We start from the raw sequence: 12,147 nt of genomic DNA on the forward strand, positions 1-12,147 counted from the left end.
GAAAAACACACATGCCAAATCCCTCCATGAGCACAAAGTCAATCACATTTGAACCCACAGTTAAAATCTTTTTATAGTTTTTTTATTTTTAGTAAGTATTCCTCAGTTTTGCTTTCTGTCAAAGGGAACTTGTGGCTTTTCTAACCCCCAGTGTTAGACTTGTCACCCCAAGACAACTGAAACTGAATTTTTTGTTGCCACCTGTCAATTAAAAATTGTTAATTGCGTCATCCGTGGTGGGAAGACTTGTCATATAACAGATTCTTTTTGCAAGGCAACATTATTTTCATGTTATTTTTCATCTCAAGTAGCACAAAATATGCTCACTGGTGTTTTTTCGGGGTCATATGATCTGGTTTATTAACTAAATCAAATAGATCTGAATGAAAAACGTGTGCAGACAATAAACAGTTGGATAATATGAAATGAGAGAACAATTAATTAACATGGCTTCAGAGAAGAAATGTAACTCACTGTAAATTGACAGAAGACATTGATCCCTCTCAGTTGGTATTACGTATTATGTTTTTTGAGGCTTTTTACCACCTAACACTAGAAACTGCTCCTCTTCTTCTCACTCCATGGTGTGCTCAGCCCCACCGCATCCTGCAAGCGCTCAGGAGGTACGTCCGCGCAGAGAATAAGGACCGCCAACACACCATCCGCCACTACCAGCACGTCCTGGCTGTGGATCCTGAGAAGGCTGCTCAGATGAAGTCGCAGGTCAGTGTCCAGATTTGACTTTAGTAGTTTGACCCGAGTCAAGGTCTCAATGTTGCTTGTTTTGTCCAATCCATTTATCAAAAATATTCCATATTGAAAGAAATCTCACACATTTGAGAAGCTGTAACCAGCACATTTTGGGAATTTATGTTGAAATTCATCATCTAAAATCGATACAATTAATCATTAACTGTGAAGTCCTTTAGGTCTCAGTAGTTTAATTTGGTGCTTTCCAATAATTGTACGTTTAGCAACATTCCTACGCTAGTTTCAACATACTGTAATAGAGGCTGTGTCACTGAATGTGGAAGCTCATGCAGAGCCACTCAAGCTCCTACACTCCTCCTATTCCCTATCACACAAGGGAGGGATAATGATGTCTCGGCCTGCTCTTTGCCTTGTTTCGCAGTGTGTAAGAGGAAGAAAGAGTGTGTCCGGTTTTTTTTTCGGTTTTTTTTAGGCTAGGAGGAGTGAGTAAACTCAAATGACGGAGTCAGGGCGGATGTTTCATTCACTTAAGCCTCAGCCGAAAGATTAACATTGCGCAGGTCTTGTATAATGCTGGACTCTGAGCCGCTGCACAGGGATTTGGCTGCGACCCGCCTGTTTGTGTCAGGGCCCTTCAACACCCTATTTGGTCATCCGCAAACCATTACCAATAACACAGCAGATGGATGAAACAACATTGCGAGGAGAGGTTCCAGAGTGTTACTATTTGGATTAATCGTAGGATCTGGCGTGCCAGCGTGCTCACGGGAGGCTGATCTCCATCGCCGGGCTGTTTACTTGTCGAGCTCCTGTGTCTTTCTTCACCCCTCCAATCCTTCAGCATGTTCAAATCTACGTTTTCAGTTTTTGGAGGACAAAGACTCCTTTGTAAATATTTAACATGTCGGGCTTTATGTAAGTGTGTTATGGGACTTTCTGGGAATAAGATGATTCTTGGTATCTCATAAAAGTCGGACATTTTCCGCGTAGAAGAGATTTCTCGATGCATTTGTAACCCTGCTGCCACACTGGGACACGCAGTTTTTATAATTAGGATTGTTTGTTCAACAACAACTGGAAGGTGCCGCGGGGGGCTGCGTCTTGCCTTTAAGGGGAAAAGGTGCGTTGTTGCCATCTGTTGCCAGCTCTGGTGGACTGCAGCCATTTGTTGGAGGTTTACAACAGTCAATCATCATAGTGGGAAATAAACGCCAGTTACCTGCCAAGAGCTGGTCAGCTTTTTGGTTTTCAGAGTCTGCCAACCACCAGCAGACATGTGGAAATGTTCCTCCTCTTTCGACATCAATTCCTATTCAAAACCACATTCAGGAGCCTGGGCACATTTTGGAATATACACAATTATGTATATGATAAAAATAATAATTGTTATTTTACCCAGAGTGGGGTGATCACAGGGACTCACAGGCATTAGATGCTGTCAGTTTAGATCCTCAAGACTGATTTAAGCATCACATGCAGCTACTTGTTTTATGTCTGCAACCGATTCCGAGTTCATCTTAAGAAAATATTCTCTTGAGCAGAAAGCACATTTCTGACGGTTCTGTTTACATTTGAAAACATTTAAAAACATTTATATTCTGGTCAGAAAACAGCGAGCTGTGTGTTCTCTAATCTGTGCTGTATAGTTAATGGTAATTGTTTTTATTTTGCGCATGCAGCATTGTGGCAATGGTTTATGTTGTTTACTAAATGGTGGATCTAGACGCATTACAACTCTCTGCTTCTGCGGCGTCAGCTGTCTCTTTTAATGTATGTGTTATTCATCATCTTTTACTGTGGTTGGTTATCTTGCTGAAGATGAACTGAAATGGTGTCATTTGAATGGTGTCGTCACACCACCATCTTTTGCCTGCTTCTCAGTGTAAAGCTCCAAACATAAAAGCCAAGACTTTAATCTGTGAATCTATTAGTTGACACAACTTGTATCCTCCCCACTAAAACAATAAACTCAGTTTAACTCAAATCTAGTGGGATTTTCTGGGATAAATGTCTTTTGTGATTCATTCATCTAAGCTTTTGAATAAATTGTATTACAATGAGCGTTATATTGTAATAGTCCAAAATCCCTGTAATTAGTTGTCACTGAATTAGTCACTGAAAAAAACGATTATTTTAATTAAGTTGTCATATGCCATAAAATTATTAATCAACAATTTTAATAAATGATTCATCATTTTGTCAGATATTTTAGCTATTTTTTATCATATCATTATAAACATAATGTTCACAATTGTCAGACAAAAGCTGACCTGGACACAAAGAACTTTGAACGTTTTGTTGCATTTAAAAATACTAAACAATTCACAAGTTAATGAATAAAATTATGTTTTAACTAAATGTGCTGCAGTCCTGGATGTAAATGGTAACCCGAAAACATCAAAATCTTGATAATAAGAAAACTGTTTCCCCTAGGTTTACAACTTGTGGGCGGCAGGTGAGCACGTACACGGTGTGGGGAGGTCATTTCAGTGTGTGTGTGTGTGGGGGGGGGGTGGGGGGGGGGCTTTTATAATGCTCTGGGAAATGCTGACTCTTCAGTGGAGCAGTTTCACTTTCTTTACTTCACCAACCGACAGCCCTATCTTGGTTACATGACAACCCTTTTGTCTGTTTTTGAAACCCCAGGTGATGACCCACCTGCGTGTGATCGAGGAGAGGATGAACCAGAGTCTATCTCTGCTCTACAAAGTACCTTATGTGGCCGAGGAGATTCAGGATGAAATTGGTGAGTCGTGTTCAGTCAAAACCCCAAAGCGGCTGTGAAATTAAAGTAGTGATTGAATTTGCAAATGTGCCAAACAGATGAAGTCAATACATCTCATTTCCTCTGACCCTGTCTTCTCTTTGTGCAAAATGACGCGTAGACAGGCTGCAGCACTGTCGGGAAAGCAATTATCATAGACAGAGAACAGCATTGTCTTGTATGTTTTGAAGGGTCTCTTCTCACTCGCTCCGTTTTTTTACAATTTGATCTAAAACTTCAAATTGTATTTGTAATGTATTCATTTCCAGTGGTACCATTCTGAGACGGGAATGTCTGGCGTGTTCTATTCATTTGTTATTTTGCCATAGCATAATGTTGCAGCACAGATTAAAGTGGAGCGTGCACTGACAGAACTGGGTCACAGCTTTCAGCCAGCAGCATTCGGCAGCATTACACGGAAGATAGCTCTCAGAAAAATAGTAATTGGTAGCAGAAATGGGAACAGACGTCTCTTGCAGCTGCAGCTCTGTTTACAATAATGGGGAATGCTCTCATTATAAACATTGCTACCGTGTTTGAATTTGAAAGCCATCTCACTCTGTCATTTGCCCTTTTCTGCAGACGAGTTGCTCCAGGAGCAGAAAGCTGACATGGACCAATTCCTGTCGTCCATCTCTGAATCCCAGCCAGATGTCACTGTGTCGTCTGAGGAGAGCGTGGAAGTCACCGTGTCCGAGGGAAAGCCCTACCGGCCCTTCCAGGTCACATCCTTGGGGTCCCGTTCGGAGCCAGAGGGTGAGCAGCCTCGGGACGCAGTCACAAGTACCATCGCGGACAACAACATCGCGGGCCGTATGGAGAACAATAGGCCATGCACACAGCGTCTCTGAAGGAGATTGGTGACCAAGCACGCCAGAGCTGCTGCTCACTGAGGGAGAATAGGTTTACAGAGGGTTTTATGACAATGTGTTGTGGAGCCGTCGGTTTGGACTTATCTGTGCATGCACAGTTCCCTGTGGCCTTTAACGCAGCACTACTGAAGTGCTGATAAATGCACAAAGCCTCAGGCTTTGGCGCTGAGCTGGAGCCCAAAGCTTTGGGTATTAAACGAGCAGTTGTGGCTTTATTCTTTGTGACATCTCTGCCAAACAAAAGATTGAATACTCAATGAGGAAAAAAAAAAAGTGATGGATTGAACGCTTCCAGCACGATGGAGGGCAAATTACAAGTAAATTCCCAAGGAACATTTGATGTACATGCCTACATGCCAACACCCCAGACGGCTCAGACCGAGCCAGCCATTTTGAAATTGCTCCCTTTTTTGTTGTATTTTTGTTTAAAAATCTATTTTCTCAAACTCTTTCCTGCTGGACTTTTTCAATTAACACAGCTTGATAATCCTGCCTTTTCTTTTCTCACTTCAGTTAACTCTCTTTTCTCCTTCCCCATTTTTGTTCTTGGTTTCTGTTGCTCATTTCTAACGCCAAGGCGATCTATCAGACTCCCCACGTGCCTTCAAGAAAGGTTGGTGCCTCTGTTGCATCTTGTTTTTCCTGCGCCCCCCTCCCCCCCCCCCCTCTCCCACCCACCTCTCCCTCTTTCTCCCATCTTTGTTTTTGTTCCACTGCTCTCCTTTTCCTTGTTGCAATTTGGTATCCTCTCTCTCTCCCACCATTTATATTTGATCAAAAGCCATCTGGTGGTTCATTTGCAACTTTTCTTATTTTGGCGACTCACACGGGCTGCGTGGCCGGGTTTGAGTTGCTCTTTTCATCACACTAGGATTATCACCTCATGCTTAATGGCAAAGCAGTAGCCAGTAGGCCGTAGCCAGCTCCCCTCTCAGAGAGACTCTCCAGTCGACGCGCTCGCTGTCATCCCGTCCGCAGTGCATTTGTCAAACCACTTTTCTTAATTATTCCTCCCCCCACACATCCATTCCTATCATCAGTCGCCCTCTGTCCGACAGGAGCTGTGTGATTTGGTGGTTTTGTCTAATGCCTGAGCCTGTACCGCTGTTGACCCGCAGCCAAAAAACCTCACTGGCCCAACTTCTCCTCTAAAATCGGAGACATTGTGTCTCTTGATCTGGGCTTAAACCTGTGACCTTACACAGTCAACAAATTGATGCGGAACTTGCTGCTGTCATTTTTACATTACCGTTACAGAAAACAAGAGAGGACAGCAGCAAGAATTTATCTGCCCCCGTTGAATATTTGCCACATGTGCCTGTATTTGAATAATTGTTGATGCGATTGTTTCAGCACTTTTTCAAATACATGCAGATTTGAGGTCACGTTACTCCCTTAGAGGTCACTCCCATGGTGCTGTGTGTTATTGTGGCTCGCTGAAGTACCATCAGAGAGAGTTTCCGATGTCCCTCTTGCTTGTGTGAGGATCGCAAATACGTTGTCGTTCCGCGCCGGACAAAGCAACTGTACTAATATTGTACTAACCTTGGGCATTTGGCTTTCGGCTGAACAGCAGACGACTATAAAAGACGACGGCAGACTCGTTGCTGCTTTATGTTGCTCAGGAGGACTCGGCCCTCACTGCCCAGGATTTATTAGTTCATGATTTATTCATGGCATATCTGCTGAGTGTATATTAATAGATCCTATGCGTATTCCAGAACCATCAGTCTAACATGGATGTTTGGTGTGGCCACTAAAACGTTTTGTTCCTCATCTACAGGGATTTGTAGATGAGGAACTATGGTGATGCAGGTTTTTGAACATCAAATTGGAAATATGTGAACCCTGATTGCTTAGTCACTGGGTGATCATATTATAAAGCAGAGCTATGCTAAACAGCACTTTGAGAAGACCTTTTGTAGAAAATGTACGTTCAGTGTCATCTTGACGTCACAGTGCCCTCACTGTGCAGAATGGAAGAAAGGCCTTTGTTGTCACCAGTGCGCTAAGGAGCCTGACGCGACTTTTGTGAGGAGAAGAGCTGGATATCTTGTGCAGCCGTCCACCGTCTGTACCACCATCCCTGTTTGTTTGTTTTGTGCTGTTCTGCTGTTATTGACCGCACTCCTTTACCTCCCGCAGGCTCTGCCATGTCTGGTTTAGATGGCCTGATAGGTGCTGAGGAGAAAATCATCAACAGCAAGCCCAAAATCAGCAACAATGTGGTAAGATTGTCAATGTCACTTTTATCATTCTGTTTGTGCTTTGAAGCTCTTTTTAACTTTCCAACTTCATTAGCAAATGAACTGAGAGCAGCATTGTTAAAGCCGGATCAGTTCTATGCAGATATTTCATTGTAATTGATAACTGTCAGTCACCGGACAGTTTAATGGAATTACCTCGACCTCAGACAAGGCCATTAGGCTGTTGCTTGAGTAATTAATGAATACATACAACGCTTTCACATAGCGCTCTCAAGTTTTAATGAGTCTGATTATTAACTATGTTGTCATAGTTGGAACTATCTCACTGGGCTATTTGGTTGTTTTTTCTTTGGCCACTGCCAAACGACCCTCATTTAGATCAACTACACACTTTGTTCAGCTGTCATCGCTCGCTACATTTGGTCCGCAGACACCCTATTCCTTCTCTTGGATTTTCAAACTATGCTTGGCTGCAGAATGTGTGCTGTGTTTTGCATGCTAATCCAACACCCAACTGCAAAGCTGTGTATTTGTGTTTGTAAATATATCGTGGACGTTTTTTGGAATGCATGCATGTTTCTTCTTTGGACAGTCTTCTCAGAAGGAGCTATCGGAGGTTAACGCGTTGACACCTAAATCTTCTTATCGTGCTTAATTTTCTTTAGTGTGGGAAACACACTCTGGACTGCTCAGTCTCAGTAAATCTGCCTCCCGAACACACCCACTTCCACTCACACCACCTTCTCTTTAGATGAGAACTCTCCGTCATGGGTGGCCGTTGACTGTGTGCCTAGACGAGTCTGTTGTTGATGCTTGAAACCCCCCCCCCCCACTCCCCCCACCCCCCCCCCCCCCCCTCTCTCCTTCCAGTCGGTAGAAGACAGCTCCGAGTGTATCATCCCCCAAACACAGATAATCGTTACAGTTTTACTTCGCCGCACATTCCCGCCCTCTCGCTTTGCGCCTGCCTATCTCTCTCTACCTCACACACATACGATCTCACACACGCATTGTGGTGAGTGTAACCTGGGCTCCCCTGTCTGTGTTGACAGGTGATTGATGAGTCTCTGGATGTTAAAGAAGTGGTTTACAGTGCAGAGAGAGTCAGCGTTATGCATGATGATGAGCTGGTGAGTATAGCGGTGCCCTCCACAGGGCTCTTTGGGGTACTGTAGTCATCAGTAGTGGGGAGAGGATGAAAGACGGAGGGAGTGTGCAAAGATACTAGTTCTGCAGATGAATTTAAACATAAAAAACAGATTGGGAACGGATCACAAATCCCCTCTCTTGTTTTTTTTTTTTTGGTTCAGTCTAATATGTTTTGGTTATTTCTGCATGGAAGCATGTTTGTTATGTGATTTGTATCTGAATGTCCACATTTAGAATGTCAGTGATAAGATACGACGTGAATCGGCACAAACTGAGCATGCTCAGTCTGTGTGGGAATGAGCGGTAAAAAAAAGGTTCCCCAGTGGCTGTATGCATATGATTAGTTTGTGTCATATGTGCCAGATGACATCGTGAAGATGAGTGTGGGTGACTGGTTGTGTGTTTGTAATGGATTGACCAAGATATTGCACAACCTTCCACACAGACACATCATGCATGGGTACACACATCACATGTCGATCATTTCTTACATTGACTTACATCTCAAAGGGATATTCTGTATTTATTAACATGGGTGCTAAACATATGTCTTTCCGTTATGACTATTGATCATGGTGACAAATCCCTCACCTACTACCCTTGAGATATTTTGGAAAACGGATTCCAACAAGAACAATATTGATAAGATAAGAAGTGTGAGTCTATTGCAGCTTTGCAGTCAAATAGACTTCAAATCAACAGGAATCCTTGCAAATCATTTTATTTGAGTCAAAATAAATATTACATAAAATATTATTTATGTTATATAGCAGTGCAATGGAAATCCCTGTAACTGCTCCTCAGGTGTAATGAATATTAGAAATACGAGAATAAGAGTTCACACATACTTTTTAGATAGCTGAAGCTTTTATAAGTATTATCCAATAACAGCATGACAAAAACCTGAAAGTCTATTCAGCAAAAGGAAATCACCTGATCAAGGTAGCTACTGAGTCATATGTGTTACAGTGGCTTCATTACCACAGCAAAGATGACGTTGTATTGCTTCAGTGGTTAGCTGCACATGTAATGTCTGCTCCCTCTGTCTTCCTCTCACCCATTTCAACCTGGCAGGAGTCCTATCGGCCCCTGGGAGAGGACTTCAGCTTCGGCAGCAGTGCACTGATTGGCTTGCTGGTGATTGCGGTGGCCATAGCAACTGTTATTGTGATCAGTCTGTTGCTTTTGAGGAAGAGGCAATATGGCACCATCAGCCACGGCATCGTGGAGGTAATCCAGCTGTTATTTAGTCACACACACACACACACACACACACCACTGCTCTCAATGAAGTGCTACCTATCTCAATTCAAGTGTCAGATTAAGAGGAAATTATCCGGGTTACGTGGATAATGCAAGGCAAAGTAGACCACTGTCTATGCAGCAGCATCCATACATGTCAAACTCCCTACATGTCTAACGTATTTTTGCAATAAATGTTCCTGATTCCGGATCCCTGATACATCACACACAGCGTGTTGTACTTTTTTTTTTTCTTCTCTCTTTTAAATAAGCCATTAAAGAGGTTGTGTGTGTCCGTCTCACAGGTTGATCCAATGCTGACACCAGAGGAACGCCACCTCAGCAAAATGCAAAACCACGGCTACGAAAACCCCACCTACAAATATCTGGAGCAGATGCAGATCTAGACGGAGCCCACAGGCGGCGCTGTGGAGTCTGTCGGGAGGACGGACAGCTGAGGGAGAACATACTACTGACCAATAACACGCTATTGTTAAAATGATTTGCTTGAATCCAAACTCCATTTACTGGTTTGATCAAAACAATTCTTAAATAATGCTACTACTTCTACTACTGCTACTATTGTACTATAGAGATTTTTTTGATCTTGTTTGGAGACGGTGATGTATCTGCCATTTTGCTTCATGTAAAATATGATACTACAGATTTCTTTGTAATTATCAATACAGCTATCTCGGATCAAGGTGTATAACATTTTTCAGCCATTTTCTTTGTTTTTGAAAGTGAAAAGCAAATCCGGCTAAAATTTGTAATGTTTTTTGAGTGGCCATCTTTAAACCAGCACACCCGACAGTACACTTGAGTTTTCCATCATAAAAGTGTCATTCATGCAGAGTCTGATGGTTTCCTCAAAAATAGTTGTTTTATTTTGTTCTTCTTCCTCTCAAATAGATTGCTTGTATATGAAGGTTCTTTGTACCAATTAAAATGTATAGTCAAACAACAAATGAGAAAAAAAAAATGAAATCATGAATTATTTACCTTCAGTTCTTTGTTATGATAACAGACAAAATATACATATACAGTTCAAATATATATAAGAATAGATTGTTTTTATTACGCTTTTTCTCCCCAGGAAAGAGGTTATGAGTTGGTTTCGGGTTCTTAGCTTTGAGGTCATGAGTTGGGGAAGGTGGAGGTGTGCACAGACCCTCAGCTCAAACACATCACACAAAATCTACTCTGACCCCTAACTAAGTGAATGTGATAATATATCCCCTCCTATACACACACACACACACACAAAATATTTTATCAGTAGGGAAACCGTATAAATGGATAGATCAAACAATACCGTTGGATGTGTGTTATATAGTTGGATGTGTGTTATATAGTTGAATGTATCTTGGAAGTTTTTCTTTCCATACTATGTATCGGACAGGTTTCTATGTGATTTTGGATGCATTGTCACAAACACTGACAGCAGGCGATGACATGCTAAAAGCAAGTGTTGTTTTCTTGTTTTGATTTTGTTTAATCTTTCCTGAACTCTATATCTGAAGCAAAAAAAAAAACAAGAAAAACATATTTTGTAGATAATGTACACACACGTTTATGGAGCAGCTGTTTGCTTCGCTGGTCATGAAGTGTAAAACGGTGTGATCGATCAAAACAGGGCCGCCACAGACGCACTAACAACACGAGCAGCTGCTATGGGCCCATAAACCACCAGGGGTACTCAGATTAAGTCAAAATGTTCACATTTTGTTGATTTTGCGGTATTGTGAATAATTCTCTACATTTTTTTTCAATCTGGATTTGGGGATCTGGGTAGCCTGGATCCATGCCAACTACAGGTAAATTAGAGCTGGAGGGCTGTGCAGGCAAACAGAGACACACGGAAAGACAAGGCTTGGAGAGCTTGTTTCTGCAAAGAAAAGAAAAAAAGTAGCTGACGTATCATTTTTAAAGAATGACACATATAAGTAGGCAAAACCACTTTTTACAATCCTCTTCTCCTCTCTTTCTCTCTCTCTTAGTATTGTCTTTGTATGCCTGTAAAGTTGATGTTACAATCATGGCTTTCCCCCCCCAAATGGTTACCTGTGGTGTGCATTGTTCTTATATGATATGATATATATTTTTGATTTGGATTACTTGTTTTCAATTTTTTTCTTCTTCCTGTGACAGTATCTCTGTATGTGACTGTCTCACTATGCACCCAAATGGCTTCAATCTTGTAACCACCTGCTTGATTGTGGTAAGGGATTGGGAACTAATATAATATGCGTATTAGTGATTAAAAAAAGTTGACACCAATTGAAACATTTATGGTTACAGGGGGGATATACATCAATAAACTCACAACTTCCATATGAATGTGTCATCTTTTCATCTATAGATGAAGACACCGAGACAGTTTTGTTTGCAAGAACGACAAAAAAAGGCCAACCCCACAATCTTTCAAAATGTCAGAAAAGACGAAAAGCAAATGTTGGCATTTGAGAAACTGCAACATTAAAACACACAAATGAACAAATAGTCTCCCACATAGTTGCCGAATAGTTGATTTCATTTCTTTTTTTTTCAGAAATAATGTCTTTCTTATTTTTAGGACCACCATGTCCAACTCAAATGTTCCCCTGTGCCGGCTATCGGCCTACTTTAGGTGGTCACCTATCTGATAATTAGGCTCAGAGTGGGAGAAGTTATTTTATTAAAACAGACATAAACAAAAGGTTATCCAGACACATAATGAACTGTCAAAAACTGACCTTCTACTGGCAATAACGAACATACGGTCAACAATCTGCTTTCAGACAAATTGCCCCACATTCTGCTCCATGACAACCTAACTTTATTTACATTTTTGTTGTGTACATTTCAGGACAGGCGAGCTTTCACCTTAATGGGGGGGGGGGGAAACACATCAAACGACATTTTGCAACATGATCAATTACCTTGATTCTATTGCGTATTAAACTTCATACACTTTTCAATAAAAATAAAATACAAAAACAGTTAACTATATAAAATGGCTCTCAAAAAAGAATTCAATCAATTTCCCCACGGATTTGCCAGATTTCTGTTTCTGTTTTGATGGAAGAGGCTATTTCCTGATGCAGAGAGGTATGGCTCATCATGAATGTAAAAATAACCAGAGGTGATTTAAGAGTGGGTCATTGCATACTCTGGAACTATAATGAAGCAGATGTTTGGACATGTCATGGAACTGATACTA

General features: G+C 41.6%; 1 protein-coding gene across 5 annotated transcripts in view; it reads left to right on the forward strand.

Moving 5' to 3' along the window:
• aplp2 (amyloid beta (A4) precursor-like protein 2) overlaps window positions 1–11,279 on the forward strand; it is a 44,451-nt gene extending 33,172 nt beyond the window's left edge. For 2 of the 5 annotated variants that reach the window (XM_037452268.2, XM_037451931.2), the window contains 8 exons: window positions 595–723; window positions 3,358–3,457; window positions 4,058–4,231; window positions 4,925–4,960; window positions 6,493–6,575; window positions 7,607–7,684; window positions 8,778–8,933; window positions 9,251–11,279. In XM_037452268.2, the coding sequence (XP_037308165.2) occupies window positions 595–723; window positions 3,358–3,457; window positions 4,058–4,231; window positions 4,925–4,960; window positions 6,493–6,575; window positions 7,607–7,684; window positions 8,778–8,933; window positions 9,251–9,352 (858 nt within the window). In that variant the 3' untranslated portion in view covers window positions 9,353–11,279. The remainder of the gene's footprint in view (window positions 1–594; window positions 724–3,357; window positions 3,458–4,057; window positions 4,232–4,924; window positions 4,961–6,492; window positions 6,576–7,606; window positions 7,685–8,777; window positions 8,934–9,250) is intronic. The other 3 variants (XM_037452099.2, XM_037452020.2, XM_037452184.2) reach the window with 3 other exon arrangements.
• Window positions 11,280–12,147: the final 868 nt, after the last annotated feature.

This window comes from Pungitius pungitius, chromosome 3 (assembly GCF_949316345.1).
Source record: "Pungitius pungitius chromosome 3, fPunPun2.1, whole genome shotgun sequence".
NCBI lineage: Eukaryota > Metazoa > Chordata > Actinopteri > Perciformes > Gasterosteidae > Pungitius > Pungitius pungitius.